The sequence below is a fragment of the Paroedura picta genome, chromosome 9 (assembly GCF_049243985.1).
Source record: "Paroedura picta isolate Pp20150507F chromosome 9, Ppicta_v3.0, whole genome shotgun sequence".
Lineage (NCBI taxonomy): Eukaryota > Metazoa > Chordata > Lepidosauria > Squamata > Gekkonidae > Paroedura > Paroedura picta.
The window spans coordinates 71,746,718-71,766,366 of NC_135377.1; the positions used below are offsets into that span (position 1 = coordinate 71,746,718).

The 19,649-nt window shown below is 41.4% G+C and overlaps 1 protein-coding gene across 3 annotated transcripts in view; it reads left to right on the forward strand.

Moving 5' to 3' along the window:
- The window catches only part of LOC143845161 (uncharacterized), a 104,937-nt gene that overhangs the window by 57,382 nt on the left and 27,906 nt on the right, over window positions 1–19,649 (forward strand). The window contains exon 1 of one of the 3 annotated variants that reach the window (XM_077353303.1): window positions 9,271–10,138. The exons of the other annotated variants lie outside the window; for them this stretch is intronic. Coding sequence (XP_077209418.1) covers window positions 9,482–10,138 — 657 coding nt within the window. The 5' untranslated portion in view covers window positions 9,271–9,481. Of the gene's footprint in view, window positions 1–9,270; window positions 10,139–19,649 lie in introns of those variants that run through there. 3 annotated transcript variants of the gene reach the window in all.

Sequence of the window (19,649 nt, forward strand, 5' to 3'; positions counted from 1 at the left end):
GAAATAAAAATGTTAAGGATAGCAATAAATGATAGATGCTTTCCCAGTTGTGGAAAGAAGTAATTAAAAGAGACTTGTTGTTAGTCCCATCCATCTCCATCCAAGCTTGTCCCATCTGTTTCTACCTTAATTTGTACAGCGACTGCAGGAAAAGTCACTCATTCTTCTGCCTAGCATAGATAATATTCCATACTATTATGACTAGCCTTCTGATGCAGTCCCAACAAGGAAAACAACAACCTTCTAGAAGAGTAACACTCCACTTAGAATGCCAGGTGCAGTCTTATGGAGATTCTTCTAGCCATCCCCAGTGCCATGTCATTCAGTGCCCCTGTATTCTGATCTCTGACAAATCTTACACAGCAAGATTATCTATCTATCTATCTATCTATCTATCTATCTATCTATCTATCTATCTATCTATCTATCTATCTATCTATCTATCTATCTATCTATCTATCTATCTATCTATCTATCTATCTATCTATCTATCTATCTATCAGTAATACCATCTTGGGACAGTTTACACAATTTAAGTTCAATAAAACTAATATAAGATTAAGATAATTGTCACTGTTGCATCAGCAGAAGCAATAAGTTGTTCGTGGCCAGCTAGATATTAGAATTGGAGGAATTCGCCGGGGGGGGGGGGGCACAGAGGATGAAAAATGTACTTCAGATAGAACATGCCTGTTTACAGGTGACCCAACACAAACCTAGGAACTTTCACTCTATTACATTAAAAAGGTAAAGGTAAAGGTATCCCCTGTGCAAGCACCGAGTCATGTCTGACCCTTGGGGTGACGCCCTCTAGCATTTTCATGGCAGACTCAATACGGGGTGGTTTGCCAGTGCCTTCCCCATTCATTACCGTTTACCCCCCAGCAAGCTGGGTACTCATTTTACCAACCTCGGAAGGATGGAAGGCTGAGTCAACCTTGAGCCGGCTGCTGGGATCAAACTCCCAGCCTCATGAGCAGAGCTTCAGACTGCATGTCTGCTGCCTTACCACTCTGTGCCACAAGAGGCTCTTTCTATTACATTGCCAATCATTATTTGAAAACCTAACTGCTTACAAGGACATTTCTGTCTTTCACATATGTACTACAACTGAAAAAGAAAGGCCCAAAAGTGTAGTGAAATCTACCTCAGGAATGATTCTTTCAGAGGAGTAGCTGGTTATCAGTGATGATGCCTAATTTTCTTGCCCCAAGAACCTAATAATCCAAACTTTGATAGTGAACAGAGATCACGGGGGAAGAGAAGAGGAAGAGAAGATAAAAGAGGAAGAGGAAGAGGAAGAGGAAGAGGAAGAGGAAGAGGAAGATAAGGACCAGGAGAGGATTTGAGCAGATGCAGTAATTTCATTTGGGGATGGAGGACTATGGAAGCATCATGCTTCTGGATCCCAATACTTGTGATGTTTTCAGTAAATCACCATGTGTTGAAGGACATTTTAAAGAACAGAGAAACTGACCCCTGGAACAACGGAATTGCTTTTACGGAGGAGTTGCCTCACATTTTTAACTGGCGTTGTGTTTGCTGTTGGAAGAAAATCTGAGCTGAAGTAGATCTCAAAGATGTTGGGGAGAAAACACGCTCCTTGTCGTTCACGTCACTGTAGTAGCAAATTCTTTTTTTGCCATCGCCTCACAAAGAAGACTGGAACAAAAGATCCCACAAAATAGTAATTGAACCTTAGATGTCCTACAATGATTGATCACCAGAGGGATTAGAAGAACACCCATATTGCCAGTTAGTGTTTTTGAAGGGAGGTCAGGATTTGTAATTGATTAACAGGTGGTAGAACCATTGTGAACTGAACCCACACCGATGCTGTAAATCCCCTATCTCTGCCTCATTTAACTTTGGGCCTGAACAGCCTCTCTCACCGTGCTGTAAACCTCTGTCATATCCTTTGGGCAGAGAAGGAGGAGGCTAAATGGAGTTCCAGACAACCTTTTGGGATAGCTCTATGGACACTACGGTCATATATCACATCAGACACAGCATGTCACTTACTTTCAGCTATTATGCAATAATTTTAACTGTCACAGTGAGAGATTCCAAAATGCCTTTGCAGTAAACAGATTTAGGCAAAGGTGTTGATGTCTGCTGCAGTTCGGCAGCAGTTCGCTTTTGACTGCAAAGGTGCCTTTCTAATTTTGCCACCCACCACCGGTGTTTTCCCTTGAGTCTCATGGGCTATTTTCAGAGAACATCTTTCCTTTGACACAGTGCGCTTCAAGCCGTGTTCTAGCCAGGGGGACTCTTGAATGTCCTGGAAGCTTATCAAGAGTTTCTTAATTGTAATTGTTAAGTCTGTGGATTCAGTTCTTTTATTCAATCCAACACCAATCCCAAACTTATATACACTTTGGCTTGCCCACCAAAGAACCTGATTGGTCGATTCTTGATTGGCTGCAGTCGTGAAGCCTTCATTTACATAATGCCTTGTAGCATAGAATGGCAACATAACACTAACATCAGTAATAGCCAACCATTGTTCCGGAAAGGCAGGTTGCTCACTGCTTTATCAGCCATACACAGGGACAGAAGAGGAGTTTAATTTTTTTTAAATGTACTCTATTCAGGCCTAATGTACTCTATTCAGCAGTCATCATTGTGGCACATCTGGTTTAGTCTTGTGGACATGCTCCAACATTCCTCCAAGAGTAGAGGATGCCTTCTGGTCATCATCTGTCCACTCCCTTGCTGCCTTGACCAGCCCTTCACAGTGGCCTAAATCAGGGGTAGTCAACCTGTGGTCCTCCAAATATTCATGGACTACATTTCCCATGAGCCCCTGCCAGCAAACGCTGGCAGGGGCTCATGGGAATTGTAGTCCATGAACATCTGGAGGACCATAGGTTGACTACCCCTGGCCTAAATAGTATTTTGGCTGACGTCAGATCTGAACTAGTATTGCTCAACTGAAAGCCAGTTATGAATGAGGGTTGCATAATTTCTTCTCTGTGTGTGTATGTGTGAAGTGCAATCAAGCGGCTTCTGCCTTAAGATGAATTAATGTCCTCCCAAACATGATACCGTTAATAGGTTTTAATGTAATATTATTGTGCAAGGTTGTTTTATTGCTTTTATGAATGAGATGCTGTTCCATTGAAATGTAAATAGTGAATGACAGTGTGTACCAATACAAAGTTTGGGTCCAGAGGCACCCTTAAGACCAACAAAGGTTTATTCAAGGTGTGAGATTTCATGTGCATGTAGACTTCCTCAGACAATGAAATAGAAATCATCCGAGAACATATATAAGAAGAGAGTAAATTAGCAGGAAATTAGTAAACAGCATCATGAAGATCTCTGACAATGAAGATATGTAGCACAATCAGATGCCTTGCTACATAAGAGTTCATCAGTCCCTTGGGTTGAATTCCTGTTGGGGGAATAAAAATGTTAAGGTTAGTGATTAATGGCAGACACTTTCTTAGTTGTGAAACAAAGTTGTTAAAAGAGACCTGTTGCTAGCCCCATCCATCTCCACCCAAGCATGGAAGCATCCCCACAAGTGGCAAACCATGCTGAGTTCGAATTCCTGTCCTAAGACCAGAGAGTTAGAGTTTAAATTACATTGCATACAACTATTCATTGGTGTGTACCAATGTGTGGCTTGTAGCCAGAACAAGCTAGGACTGGATTCTGCTACGCAAATATTTCTCCTTGAATTCCCGTTTGTCATGTTTGATGCCAGTGGCCATAAATAATGAGATGGTTGGTCTAGCCTTCATCAAATAACACTCTGAAGTAACAGGTCAGAAGTGCTGAGTCAACACATACAGGCACGATTGTGTGAGAGGGATCTCCATGCTATGCTTCCTCCAAATACTGACTCTAGGCCACGAACAATGGAATTAATAATCTGGACAATTACAGTGACAAATCTAAAGGTTGTTCAGCATGAGATGTTAGGCACCTGTGAAATTCTTTACAGTGAGATGCTGAGGCAATCAAAAGTTATTACTGTGGTTTCAGGATGTATCATTGAATTCATGATATGTTTTCTAATAAGAAGTAGCTAATAAGCAGTAGTGAGTGCCTCTTGTGGCACAGGGTGGTAAAGCAGCTGACATGCTTTCTGAAGCTCTGACCATGAGGCTGGGAGTTCGATCCCAGCAGCCGGCTCAAGGTTGACTCAGCCTTCCATCCTTCCGAGGTCGGTAAAATGAGTACCCAGCTTGCTGCTGGGGGGTAAACGGTAATGATTGGGGAAGGCACTGGCAAACCACCCCGTATTGAGTCTGCCATGAAAACGCTAGAGGGCATCACCCCAAGGGTCACACATGACCTGGTGCTTGCACGGGGGATACCTTTACCTTTACCTTAGGGTGGTGACTGGCCGTTTCTCATGCTAAACAGGGGCATACCTGGTGAGTTGCAGGAGCTTGCTTTCTGCCAAAAATATGCACCCCGGATATTTGGGGCCTGTGCGAAGGATTTTTTTTAATGGTTTACAGTACCTTCCAAAACCTTTGTGCAACTTCTTCATTAGTTCTCACTTTTCCTTGAATGTTGCAACTCTTTTTTCTATGATTTCTTTCTCATACCATTGTTGATAAGTCGATTCCTGTATTATTTCCTTTCTTTCATCTTTTTAGGGTGGTGAGCCCCCCATCTCCGCTTGCGGCCTCGCTCCAACTGAAATCACTGACCCAAAGAGTGGAGCAGGACCGCATTTTCTGGCTCCCCCACCCTCCTGAAGACCCCCCCCCCCCGCCATCCTCAGAGCAGAGCCCCGACTCTCCTGCACGGCTCCTCTTCAGCCCCAGCCCCCTCATGCGACCCCTAGGCCAGCCCACGCTCGGGGACTGAGGGAGACCCTGCATGGTAATAAGCAGTAGCATCTTCAGCCCATAGCAACTGACCAGCTTTTACAAATTCTTATTCAGGACTTGATGACAGAATCTCAGAACATTAGACTAGAGTATACAAAAGCTCCATGGTGCTACATTTTATTATTGACAGAGATCCCTCTAAAGCCGCCTTTCTCAACTTTTTTACCATCGAGAAACCCCTGAAACATTTTTCAGGATTTGAGCAATGACAGAAGTGGCGTGACCTTGCAGAATATGGTTGGGAAGCAGAGCTGTGTCCACCACCCTACTGAGGCCCCTCCCTACCCCCTTCAAGCCCATCATTGGGCAATGGTCTTATCGCCCAATACATGTTTAGCAAATGTTAAAAATATATTTAAAAACCATTCACTCTCACCCATTCAGGAAACCTGTCCAGGGCCGTCAAGAAAACCCAGGTTTTCAGAAAAACGTGGTTGAGAAAGCCTGCTCTAAAGGATGGCTGGAATTGCAGAAAGAATGGTTAGAATTGCAGAACTGTTGGGATTTCAGGTGAGGGCAGGAGGGTGGGTATCGGAGCTTCATGTATGTCTTGTACAACGCATTTTGCAATTGTCCCAACCTAGAAGCATGGAGCAGGAAAGTTGCCTGCAAACTCCTCATCCTTGAGGGCTCTCCAGTGGGACTTCTCCCCATGCTGAGCAGTCCACCACAGTAGCTGTCTTCCTTCATGGTCGTTGACATAGGACTGACCTTTGGCCTCGAAAAGTGAGGGAGAAAATACGATGTTGGAACTGTACATGACCCTTTGGCCCTGGTGTCATTTGTGAATCACCCAGATCCCTCAGAGATGGATGTTTCTGTGAACTGGGTTGTTTTACAGATGGTGCAAACACCTCTCCTGGAGCTTTGTGGCTGGTGAACGGGGTCTTTTGCAGATGTCCGAGTGTCAGGAGGATTTAGCTATCCTTTTAGCAGACATACTCTGAAAATCCCTAAACATTTTAAACATAACTCTTTTTTGTTGGAATTTGCCTGCTTCTGGCTTTCACGGTCTTCTCAGGGATGCCTTAAGTATTATTCTTTCCATGAAATAGGGATCCCTAAACTCTGGGTTGTTCCCTCGTCCAATTTCCTGCTTTTAAATCAAAACCGTTTAAATCAATGTAGGAAATGCCCTGCTAGCTGTGTTTGCGTGTTAAATCTTACAGCTGTCTGCTCTGAACAAGAGGAGGTCTTAATGCGGGGTCACGGTTGGGCAGAGATGGCCACAGAGAAAGGAGACTTTTCATTCTCGGTTTTCCTGTCAACCCAAGATTCTAATTTGGACAAAAGTGAATGCAGCTGAGGTCCAAGGAATTCGTCTTTGGGACGGCATTAATGGCCTGCTCAATGCATGCTGCGTAATTAAGTTGTTTGGGGGGTGATTATAGCACTTTGGGTTGCCTGCAGAAGGTAACTTTTTGAATATTACTCCCAGCAAGTAAAGAAAATAAAGAAACTAACAAGATTCCAGCACATTAAGGGAGAAGGTTCTAAATCCAAATACTAACAAGCTAGCTAACTAACTAAACTAATATATAACATAACATCTGTAAATCGCTTGGGGAGTGGTATAAATAATTTGCTAAGGAGGGTGGGCCAAGTCCGCGATACACTAACGGGACAATCAGAAGGCGTGATGTGCCTTCCGATTGGCCCCTCACCCGGACTGACAAGAATTCCGGCCAGTCAGATGACCTGATTCCCTGGAGTTTGCCGCGGCCCCGGGGAGTTGGCAGGTAGGCGGCCGGCCAGGGGAGGCTTCCGTGTGGGCCTCAGAGCAGCCCCCCCTGCAAACCCCAGATCATTTTTGAATTGCTGCCCGTGAAGCCCGGTACCCATACAACTACTTATGATGTAGCTAGGAGCAGCAGTTTCAGTAGTTAAAACCACTCAATATCTGATCATTCAAACTTGGTAAAGTTAACACAGAGCTCAACATTTCCTTTGGAACCACCGTTCAAGTTTTACACTTAACAAAAGATGCTGATGAGAAAGAAATTGAAAGCTTTTACACTTCTGTCCAGGAAGAAATTGATCACACACCCAGACAAGACTGATAATCAGAAGGGACCAGACTGCAAAAGGAAACAAAACAGAATAAAATATTGTTGGCAAATTTGGGCTTGGAGCTTGAAACGGAGCAAAAGAACAACTCCTAGAATTCTGTGAAGACAACAATTTACTCATTGCAAACACATGTTTTGGGTAGCCAAACTGACATCACCAGACAGCCAGTCAATAGACTGCAGAATCAGATAGTGGAAAAGCTCTATTCTCTCGTCTAAAACAAGACCAGGAGCCCATTGTGGTGTAGAATATAGACCATGAATCAGTAATATCAAAAATTAGAACAAAGCTGAAGAAGAATACCTAAACACAGATGCACACATGCACATACTCATCTGCTTATTTATTTGGGCTGTCTTATGACCATCATCATTCTATGACCTGTGGTTTTGCAGGTAAAATTCCACCACCTCAACTTCCTGACAATACTATGTTAACTGCACATATGTGTACATGACTACCAGATGAGAAATCTGTAGCCTGTGAGTCTACCACACTGAAATGGTTGATGCTGTGTACAGAGGCATCAGATGGTAACCCAGTTTTTACATGATAGCTGCTAATTATCTGGCACTTTGAAATTATCTGGGAAAATATTTCAATCTGGCTGCATGGCCATCATTTTGCAACTTCAGTCATCAAATGCTTCCTACTTGCCTATTTGAAGGCCCATCTCTCTGAACAGGAACCAATATGGTGCCTTTGATTTTCCAATCAGATTCTTCTTTCTAGCAGGCTTTTTCCATGGGCCACTGCTCATTCTGGATCTTTCTCTGCAGTGATGGGTGTGAATTTTCTTGAATGCGTCAGGAAGCCCCCCCACCCCCAGTCATTTAAGTTTTAGGAAACATTTGGCAGAACTGTTGGAGAGCATTTAGCAAGTACAGCTTTTTTGAGCTCGAGGACACCTTTGGAATTCTAGCACAGGGTGGTGGGAAAAACAAAATGGCTGCCATGGGAGGCAGAGCCAACCACAGTGAGCTTATGCATAACTCTCATGGTCATCCTATAACATGTAAGGCAGAAGCTCTGCTTGAGAGGATGCTTTCAGTATGCACAGCCAATGTGAAGCCCTGCTTGTCACAAATTCCACTTGCCCCTTCTCTTTTTCTAAAAATTCTTGGTGGGTTTCAGGGATATGTCAACAGGCTCTATGTCACTCACAGAAACCATGTTGGGGACCACTGACCTTGTAGAGTTATTGTGTATGTGGATTTGTATTGAGGTTTTTAAGCTCTTGTTCTTGGCTGCTTTGAGACCTTCATGGGGGACAGGTGGGGAAAAAAAAACCACCCAAAAAACAAATTACCCACCCACTTCCTCAGATACCATTCATGTAGCTGAATATGTGTGTGAGAGTGCTCCATTACACATATGGAGCTCCTGATCATGTGGTGGGTTCTCCATTTAATTCAAGGTCAGGAGCATCTACCTGGCTGCCTCTCTTTTCATACTGACATCTCATTCTAAAGTATACAGGGGCTTTCACATTCACCTCCATAGGAGAATTATCTGCATGTCAGAGACAAGACCGAGAGCCAAGCCAAGCCGATTTCTATGTTTTATACATATTCAATGGTTTAAAAGGCAACAAAATATTTTATTATTTTATACATACGAGCTAGAAGCAATCTAGCTTCTTCTTTTTAATCAGCCATCTGCAGCAAACCATATACATGTGTTCCAATGTTCATTTCCAACCGATGCCGTTGCTCCACAAAAGCCATTAATTGTGAGCAGCGGGGAACCAAGCCAGCAGGTTTTAACAGAGGATCATTTTGCGTGATGCAATTCTATGGCTATTCGACTATATCATCCCATTTGGTATTGGTTCGAAACGACTGTTTGGCACAGCTGTTGTTTTGAGCAGGACTCTGGAAAGGAATGACAGACACAAAACGAAACATTTTTTTACTGTGTTCACTGGTGGTGGTAGTTCGTCAGAAAGCAGAAGTTCAGAAAAGGTATTGTGTATTTGTAAGCTATAAGCAACGGGATTTTTAAATGTTGTGAATAACTGACATGGTACACGCCTGGGGGGGGGGGCAGGGCAGCAAGAAGTTTCTTGAAGGACCCAGCACATTAATCTGAACCGTTTCCATGAAGTGAGAAGAATCCCAAGCAGCCAGAATTAGCTTCTCCTTTATGGGTTCTTCATTTATTCAGATGATACCCGAGGCATATTTCTGACAATCAGCAGAGCAGCTGCCAAACTGTCTCTGGCTCCGAGGGGTTCTCAAATGTCCTGTAGCCTTTCTGCTGTCAAATTCCACTTGGGTGCAAATAGTTCTACCCTCCCCCGAGGCCCGACGTCACCAACTGCGAGCGCATTTAGGATGCTCAGCCTATGTCTGCTCGGACCCTCGTTTTGTTTTATATGTGCTTTTTTAGCAAGAAGAAAGTTGGTGGTTTTCTTTCCTAGCGACTTCTCGCTCACATCTCTCTGACTTATGGAATTGGTGCTGCAACACCTGAGGAAGCGGAAATGAGGGGGGAAAAAGAACCTTTTGAAGATGTTCTTTTCCTGTGGCCTCTGTGTATCTAGGTAAACTGGCATCATGACTACCTCCAGCAAAAAGACTTCATCGGTGGTCAACTCTTTGGCCAAAATATTTGACCCGAATGCTTTACAAAACCAGCAGCCTTTGACAGAAGAAGAGAGTTTACTGGCTTCCCATTCTTCAGGCAACAATATTAGCTGTCCCGAACATGTGAGCGGGTCAGATCTGAAGTTTGTTTCCTTGGGTCAGAAAATAGACAAGATTCTGACTGTGCAAGATTGTGTTCTCCAGAAGTTAGACTGTGTCTCTCAGGAAATCTTCTGCATGGAAAAGGAGATGGAGAAGTTGAAAGGGGAAAAAAGAGACTCTGAGGGACCACGCTTTATCACATCCCCCAATCCCAGTCCTTCCGACGTGACAATGTTGTGCATAGAGATCAACAATAAACTGGAAGATATGACCAAGAATGCCGAACAGCAAGCGGAAAAGTTAGACGGGCTGGAACAAGTTGTCCTGGGAGTGCAGCATCTTGTTGGCTGTTTGCTGGAGAAGCTGAAGACCTCGAAATTCAGCAGTCTCATGCGTAGAGACGAAATTCCTCGTAAGCTCCTTAGAGTGGGTGGCTACTTGAGAAAAGATAAATCAAGCAATCTTTTCAGGATGCAGACATTTTCAGACAAGAAAGACATTTTGTTCAGGAAAAAAAATGAAAAGGTAAGCCCAAAGGTGCCTTTAAAAAAAAATCCTGACTTTCCCGCCTCCCGGCGCTGCGCTGAGTTAAATTTATTTTGTTGTTAGCAGCAGCAAATCATGTAGCTTTGCCCTTAAAATTTATTGTACTGAATTAGAAGTAACACAAGCCAAGATTCACCGATATTTAAACATAAACAAAGATGTTTTTTTTAAAGAATAAGAAGCAATGAAGGGAACATTTCGTGAAAAAAAAAACCCTGCAGTCTGCTGATGATAAATGCAGATTCTTTTTAATGCTGAGCTGACATAATAGAAATCATAATGTGTGTGTGTGTGGGGGGGGGGGCTATCTCTATCTGCTTCAGTGTCAAAATACTTCCAAACATTAATGCAATTGGGTCCTTCCAGTTGGTGTCTGCCTGATTTTATTGTTTAAGTCTAGGATATAGGATTGCTGGATCTCATTTGGAAAAGTCCTGGAGATTTAGGGATGGAGTCTGGAGAGGACAGAGACCTCAGTGGGGTACAATGCCATAGAATCTACCCTCCAGGGGAACTGATCCCTGAAGTCTAGACATGAGCTGGAAGTCCAGAAGATCCCCAAATCCCACTCTACAACATATGCTTATAAACATCTCTTTAGGCATTTTATCATAGGAGCTAGCAACCTTCATCTGAATGTCCAGAAGTCTCTTTTTGCCTTAGATTGTTTATCATCTATGGGGGGACCCTTCCTATTTGTCAGTTGCCCCAGATCATCTTCTAACTCTGGAAAAACTGAATATGCTCTATGACTAGGACTGTTGGTTGTAGATATTCTTGCTCAATTTGTTTTAATTGTTTTAAATGTTTGGCTTAATTTCAACTTTAAACCTCAGTTAATCGTTTAAGCTTATTATATGTCACGGAAAACGGACGCGACCCTGAGCTAGCTTGCTGGGAGGGCAGCATGGAGATTAAATTAATAAATAAATAACGAATACCTAAACAAATGAAATAATTTTATTTGTTAAACTAGAGAAGGAACACTGTTCGTTGAAGAAGATATTTCAGGTCGGACACAGGTACAAATTAGTTAGTGGTGGATGGATTCCTTTCCCGATCTACATTAGTGAGGTCATTGGGAATATGCCCAAAGCCTTTTGTATGTTTTTGGACAATTTTGATAGGCACACAGATAAACTGGCATGGGAGGGAGAAAATGGTAACTGACCTATCACTGATATTAACTAAAATGAAATGGGTTGATTGAGAAGCAGTCCTATAATAACACTTATGATCTCCGAAGTTCAAGGTGCTTTCTGTGCCTTCTCTCTGGAATCCTTACAGAAGATGCAAACAAGCACTGTCCTGTCCATTCTCTGTAGGAAAACCAGGGCTTGTTAAAGTTAACTTGTGGCTGACAGGAGGTTTGAATGGGGGGTTTCCTGTCTCCTGCTCTTCTTGTTACCTGACTCCCTCATTGTCCTTTAAAGTGCTCCACATGAATGGAGAGCTTCTCACTTTTGAGTTGAGGTTCTTTTGGAAATCAGTGTCCTTAAAAAGCCTCATTTCCTTGTTAGGAAAGGAAAAAAAAAAGGCACGCTGGAGTAAACATATGTAATTCAATATAGGCCATGGGGATGGGGGTGGGTGGTGGGGGAAGCAGCAGGACAAGATGTGGCATTGCAAAGTGATTCCTTTCAGAAATTCGGGCCATGTAAGCTAGACAATTCTGCAGGGACGACTTTAAAATAGTGATAACCAAGTGGAAAAGCAACATGCTGTGTCAAAGAAGGAAACCATGGAATGTTACAAGCGGTTTGAGGGTCTTCAAGAGGCTTTGCCTCCTTTTGTAAATAATCATTTGTGCTGTGTGTGACTTTTATCAAATGCACGTTAGTATTTCACTGGAAAAGCAGAGGCTTTTGGATGGCCAAAGAGGGTGCTCTCCTCCCTTTTTCTCCACAGAACAGCTGGTTGGGTCCAACCCAATGTTTTGTACCTCGCAAGTTTTAAAATGCATTTTAAAAAACTCAGGCACACTTACACAATAGGTCAGGGGTGGCCAAATTGTGACTCTCCAAAAGATCATGGACCACAATTACCATGAGCCCTTGCCAGCATCAGGCAATGGCTCATGGTAATTGTAGTCCATGGGCATCTGGAGAGTCACAGATTGGCCACCCCTGCAATAGGTTAAAGACCATCTATTAACAGAATCCAGGGTCAGTCTAACTATCCTTAAAAACCCTCTGCCTCCGTTTGGTAAACCACAGCCGGATTTACTAAGCATGCATCTGTATTCTGTTAAGCAAAACCAGGCTGTAACTCAAGTTCTTTTCAACAAGGGCTGAACGGAACTCCCTGTAATACCTTACAGCTGGGCTCTCTGTTTCTTTTGCTGGAACTGCCTGTCATGTTAGGCTTGGTATTTACTGTTGTTCTGAGTACAATTGGGCAATTAGAATCTCATCATCCACTCCATTGGGAGAAAAAAACAGTGGTTTTCGGAGAAAACTACTGGAAAACGACGAGGCCGGTGCCAAACTAAATTGTCGTTAGGATCGTGCAATATGTCACCACTGCTTATTTCTGTGCTTACCATCTATACTCTTTGGAGGCACACAAACACTTCCGTGCTGATCTCAGTGGGACATGAAAATGCAAAGCAGATAATTGATATAAGCTCAGGTATGGTCTGTTCGAATGTCCATGATATAAGGAGACTAGAGATTAATGGATTGTGCCACTTCTGTGCCAGCGAAATGAGCTTCCCCAAGATGTTTTAGTTACTATTTTAAATGGATTCTAGGCCAGCAAATATGGGTTTTTTAAGCTTCAGTCCTTGTTTAGACCACCAAAATTCAGGCAGCTCGTGCCAAGACATCTTCTCTAATATGGTATAGCCATTCTCTTTGGCTTGAATCCTTCCTTCCTTCCTTCCTTCCTTCCTTCCTTCCTTCCTTCCTTCCTTCCTTCCTTCCTTCCTATTTGGGATAGTTTGATACTAGGTCAGAGGAAGGAAGGAAAGAACAATCCTTTTGCTCAACTGTCACCCCTTCTTTTAGTTGTATAATGTCCTTTTCAGTGTCCATATAGATCATATCTAATCACTACATTGTCACCCTCACTTGCTTTAAAGTGAGGACTTCCAGTCCTGGCATAATCGTTTTCTCAATTGAGTTGGATTGCATGATATGGCCAAAGTAAGTGAGCTGGAGTTTCATGAGTTTGCCTGCTAGCACTGGAGTTCAAATGAATTGATTCTGCTCTTGTCCAGTTTTTTCCTCCACAACCACAAGTGTCTATTGGAAATATGGTAGATCGAACTAATTTCCACTTGGTAATCAAGCTTATGTTCTTGTTTTTCCATGTTCAGTTCAAGCTCATTATTGTTGAAAGACCCAAAGCAATACATGCATGCATGCATGCATGGTGACCTCCCAAACATCCTATTCTTAACAGCTTTGTTCAGGTCCTGCAAACTGAAGACCTTGACTTGAGTCAATTTGTCTAATGTTGGGTCTTTCTCTTTTCCTGTAGTCTTCAATTATTCCTAACATTAATGTCTTCTCCACTGACTCTTGCCTTCTCATAATGTGACCAAAGAACCATAGCCTCAGTTTTGTCATTTTTGTGACTATGGAGAGTTTAGGCTTACTTCGATCTAGAACTGCCTTATTGGTCTTTTTGGCAGTCCACATCATCCATAAAACTCTCCTCCAGCACTGCATTTCCAGTGAATCAACTTTCTTCCTGTCAGCTTTCTTCATAGTTCAACTTTCACATCCAGACATAGCAATAAATTAACTTGATCTTGGTCATCAGCAACACATGCTTATACTTAAGGATCTTTTCCCGCTTCCTTATGGCTGCCCCTTCCAATCTCCTTCTGATATTATGGGTATAGACTCCCTTTTGGTTTATGATGGAGCAAAGGAAGAGAAAAATCTGGAACAATGTACACAAATACCCAGTTGTTTCTGTGCATTTTTCCATAGTCATTTGTGCATTAGGACTAAGGAAAGGGACATGAATCTGCATGCCACCTTTCTTCCTCAAGGTGCCAAATATTTCCTTCAGCCCCTTTTATAACTTGGCCTTCTTTTCATGAGATGTCAAATACCTCTCTGTAGTACTGCCTGCCTTCTGGAATGCCAAATAGCTGTCTTTGCCTGCTTTTAAAGTGAGAAACTTAATTTCCTAGAACATTTGTACTCATTCTTCTATTTCTGCGTATGTTAGCAACCATAATCCTTTGCATGAAAGTTGAAATTCCCAGAAAATGTCAGCCATCTGAATAAAGACCTGACCATCTGAAATATATGTTTCCTACTGGAACCAATGAAAAACAAAATCAAATTCATGTAAAAACAAATGAAATCAAAATGAATGAAACTCATACAACAAAAATTGTAAACCCCTCACTTGGAGACCTTCCTGTGAAATTTCCATTTATTCTTGGTGAGATGAAGTTTCCATGTTTTGTGCACTCTGAAAGGGATATCACATATCCTGGAATTAACACCTCAAGCACAAGAAGATAATCGTGATTTGAAGAGTTGCCAACAGGTTTGGAAACAACAAAGAGAAATGGGCAGCTTGTTCTATAGGATTACCTTTCAATACACTATTTGGCTGGTCTCCATTTCCTTCCAAAGATCATTACTTTGGCTTTTCACAGTTTTTCTCACAGTAGTCTAAAAACCAATATAACAGACATTTTATTCCTATTTGTGTACTCGATGACAGTACTGCATCATCCACATACAATAATATAGGAATGTGGACTGGACCAAATTTAGGGCTATGGATGTCCACTAATTAAAAAAAACTGATTAAATCGAAAGGGCATTGATATGCACCCGTTTTGTCCTTTGCTAATTGGTGTTTCTTGGGTTAGATCACCAGACAAGGTACCTTTTACCTGGCAGGTAGTAGAAAGATGAAGCTTCCTAATAAGGTATAGCAATCTCCTATCTACCTCTGTTTTCATAAGTTTTTTTCTACAAAAGCTCCCTTGATATAGAATCAAAAGCTGTTTGCAAATCTAAAAAGGCTACATATAATTTCATCTGTTTGCCATTATAGGTCTTATTAACAAGTTGAGAGAGGATGGAACATTGATCATGTATAGATTTCCCTTTACAAAACCCAGTTTGTTCATGGCCTAAGACCCAGTTTGTTCATGGCCTTGTTCATGTTCTGCCATCCAAGAAGTAAATTAGTTTGTTAAGAATCTGGCACTTATCTTCCCCATTATTGAAAGCAAACTAATGGGACGATGAAATGCACAGCTAAAGCTTCCATGATCTGAAATTCAATAATATCCTATTAAGCCTCTATGAAAGGAACAGAACATTTATTTCTCCAGGTAACTGGCAAGCATATCTCATCTTACTGAATTCTCAAACACCTTAGAAAGCTACAGATCTCATGGTTGCTTGCTCACCTGCACATGCTTGAATCTGACTGAAATTTCAATGCATAAATCTAAATAAATTTTCCATCAGCAAAAATAAACCTCCCCATATTCCCTCCCTCTTGCTGATACCCACTGATCAACACTGCTCACCCTGGGGGATGAGGAATGACATGAGGGAGGTTTGCAGCAGAAGGGGAAATCACTGGGAATTGCCTGTTTCGCCTGGATCCAACTCCTAGTTAACATTTGGAAACTTCCTGGAGGAATTGCGCTTGTTCTGAAATGCATCCAAGCATTATTGGCTGGAGAAATGTATTTTCCAGACCAAGTAATACCAAACTTTGGCCACATCAGTAGTTAGAATCATCTGTACTTCACACATTTTCCTGGACCCACCTCATTTTTTCCATCTTAGGGCCCATAAATCACCTGCCACTGTGTATGCGATTCCATTTAATGTCAGTGGACAAAATCAACAACCAGAAATACTCCAGATGAACAGATAATTTATATAGATTATCCCATGGGTATAATTTTGACATGGGCATAAGAATGGTGTATTCATATTCATGATTTAATTACTTTGCTGCTGTTTAAATATAACTCCACTTTTCTTCTCTTATATATTGTAATGCTGTAGAATGCAAATAAAGGGAATGAATGAATGAATGAATGAATGAATGAAATTAATCTGCCATACACATTGTTTCCATTGAAAGCATTGAATTTTGGTTGAAAATAAAGAACTTGCCATTGTGGTCATAAATGGTAATGGTTTACACACATTCATAAAAGTTGTGTCTTGATGCTACAGTTAATGGATGACTGGGAAATCAGAGGCAGTTTTGAGCTAATGTGTATGTAGAAAGTTTTTGTATTTGATTATTGTTTTTGTACATGCTGTTAGCCACCCTTTGAGGAAAGGCAGGATAGAAATAAACATTTTATTGATTACTAAGTCAACATCAAATTTTATTGACAGTCGTTCAGACCAAAGTTCAAATACACCATTAAAATATCAAATAAATACAAAAATGAATATTTGAATACAAAAGGGGTGTTTAAAATCACAAATATAAAGCGTGTCAGGATAAAAACCTCACCACTGAAACAGCATTCGCTAAGTAACAATCCAGTATGTCATTCAGTTGAATAGGAAACTTTCTGACTTACATAAATACCATGTAATTTAATGGCAGCTGCACAAAATGTTGAAGTGTATAAAGTTATTTGACGGTTTTCTTCAATGAGAAATGTTTAAACTATATCTTTTGAAGGTAAACTTTGATATTAGTCTAAAGTTAGCTGGATTGGGTTGGTTCTTATAACATTATAGATGGGACAATGTAGCAAAATGTGTTTGAATATTTATTACTATTAATAAAAATGTATGAGGATTCTGATGGAAGTTGTGCCTTGCTAAAGCAGCCAAATAAAGATAGGGGATGGAAAAGTGGAGTGTGACTTAGTTGTGGACGTGTCACCCACCTTTGCGTAATGCCCGGTTCAGGAGTATGGCTTCCTTGTGAACAGTTATCTACTCAACTGCCAGCTTTGTGTTGTGGTTAATCTAGTGAACCAGTTTTGATTCCCCTCCACACGCAGCCAGCTGGGTGACCATGGGCTAGTCACAGTCCTGTTATACCTGTTCTCAAACAGCAGTTCTATCAGAGCTCTCTCAGCACTCACCTGCATTGGGTATCTGTTGTGGGGAGAGGAAGGACAGGCAATTGTAAGCCATTCTGAGAATCTTTCAAGTTGTGAAAATTGGGGCATTAAAAAGCTCTTCTTCTTGAGTAGGTAGGGTGGGACTGGGAAGCCTTAGGTAACAGGTAGAGGAAGATAATGGAGAGCTCTGAAAGGAGAATATATGGGGTGCACATAACCCCCTTTTCTATGGTTGAGGGCAAAAGGATCCAATTCCTCACATGTCTCTTAGCATTTAATCAATTATATCCTATGGTATATTTTCAGTAAATATTTCAGATTTTTACTGATAGATCCAAGAAGCTCTGGCAAAAATTAGCTTTGTCTCTGCAAGTTCCCATTTGATGCTAGCTGTGGAAAGTGGTGACTTGGGTGCATGAAGGAGCCACTGTAAAACTCAAGCAAAACTTTCATATCTCCTTAGGTCATCATCTCAATTACAACGGTGTGTTGAATGATCAAATTGCGAAATCAAGCCGTAACTTTGTAGGAGTGGTGTAATCAACCTTTAGGATCATTGTTTTCATCCAGGCAACTCAGTAAATACTGACAATTCATAAATTATGTGCAGAGCTTATAAGACTGCTTAAATATTGGAATCAAGTGTTACTGGAGTTATTCCAAAGTCGGTGTTATATCTATTGTTTTCATGCGATGCCTCGTTTTGCTCTTGCCCATTCTTGAGGCATGGAACTGCAGAAATGATCATTTAAAACTTTATCCAATAGTATAGGAAGGCTGATACAAGCTGCATCATTTCTATCAAATCTTGTCAGACATTCATAACACATTTTCAGGGGGGGGTTGTTTAAAAGGTGGCTATTTTATGACCATTTGTAACGTTTATACATTTTACATGTTCAGAAAATATCCATCTGTTAAGCAGGAAATTGAAAATGGCTTATGAACCCCTACTGTTTTAGTTGGGGTTTACTGATTGATATCCTCAATGCATGCATAGATATAAATGGAATCTTACTGCATGAGGAGAGCGAAATGTCAACCCCCCCTTTTTAAAAAAAGGATCGAACTTGAAAGAGAAGACTGTATTTATGCAGTCCTTAAATTTTTGACTCAAGTTCTTTCTGGTATCAAAAATGATAAAAATCAGTGTTATCGGTGCTTCAGTACAGTTGCCTCTGGCTTGGCTCCAGGAAAGCATGCATGTGCAAAGTCTATGTACACTCTGTGTTGACGCTTATATATCAAAAATCCAAGATGTTGCTTTGGCTGGGAATGACACACTGCAGTTCTTGGTATCATCATCCAGATCAGGTAACTCAACCACAACTATTAATGGGACTGACACAGAAGTGAGATATCTGAGCCTAATAAATCACAGAGAGCATTTTTAGGCAACCTCGGTAGGAAGACTCATGTGCAGGCAATGTGGTATTTACAGATGCAAATTTCTATATATTATGACTTGTTAAGTGCAATTGAATTGAAGCCACAGAACAATTCAATTTGGCACCCGATTCAACCAGATGGGATGATAAAGGGGGCAGAAACCTGGAATCGTTTCATGAAAATGCTCATTCCAGAATTCGAGCAGTCACATGAAAATCAAAAAAGTTTTATTAGGTGATTTTTTAAAAGTGAAAGTTGGATATTGGAGACTTTGCCAGGCTAGTTCTAGTGGGGCATAAAGAAGGAATTCAATGACTCTTCTTTTCTTTTTTTTTCTCAACAAGGAGTCAGATGTTCATAAAATGACTAAGTTAATTTTGGACTCAATTTCAAATTATGACTTAAAATATGATATTTATGTCTAAGGACGCCTTAATGTCTAATTCCTTTTTTTTTCATCACATATTCCTTCAAATAATCTCATCCAAGCATCAGTTCAGAACAAGGCAGTTGGAAAAGGAAATTGTATGGACAGAATTAAAGGCGACTCTTTAGCCTTGGCTGCTCAGAGAACACATTTCCTTAGCAAGAATTTAGGCAAATATTATGCTCTGGAAGGACCAGCCAGAGACCTCAAAGAAAGAAGACCCTGTTCAGTACAGCACAACACTCACTCCCTTTTGAATACCACCTGCTCCAAAGCTGCCAAATTTGGCAGACCTGGATGCTTGAGAGAAAGTGGCAGATAGAAGAAAACATTTAATTCTGTTGGATTGTGGCCAACTTCTCACAACGGCAGAAGAGGTTGTGTCAGGGCTGTACCCCTTCAGACTGCAGGTGACAGCCATATTTATGAATGTTCCTCCATTTTTTAAAAAAAGCCTCAGTTCACAAGGTGTTAGGGCCCTAGTCTAACCCATCCCCTTTAAGTCAGAATGTTTTTTGTTGGGCAGTATCCAATGACTGGGGAAAGAAATGAAGGCTGGATTGTAGAGTGGAGAGGTAGTTAGTTAATTCGCTTTATTAGCTGTTAGGCAGAAAGCTGGTCAAATTTTAGTATAATTTAAA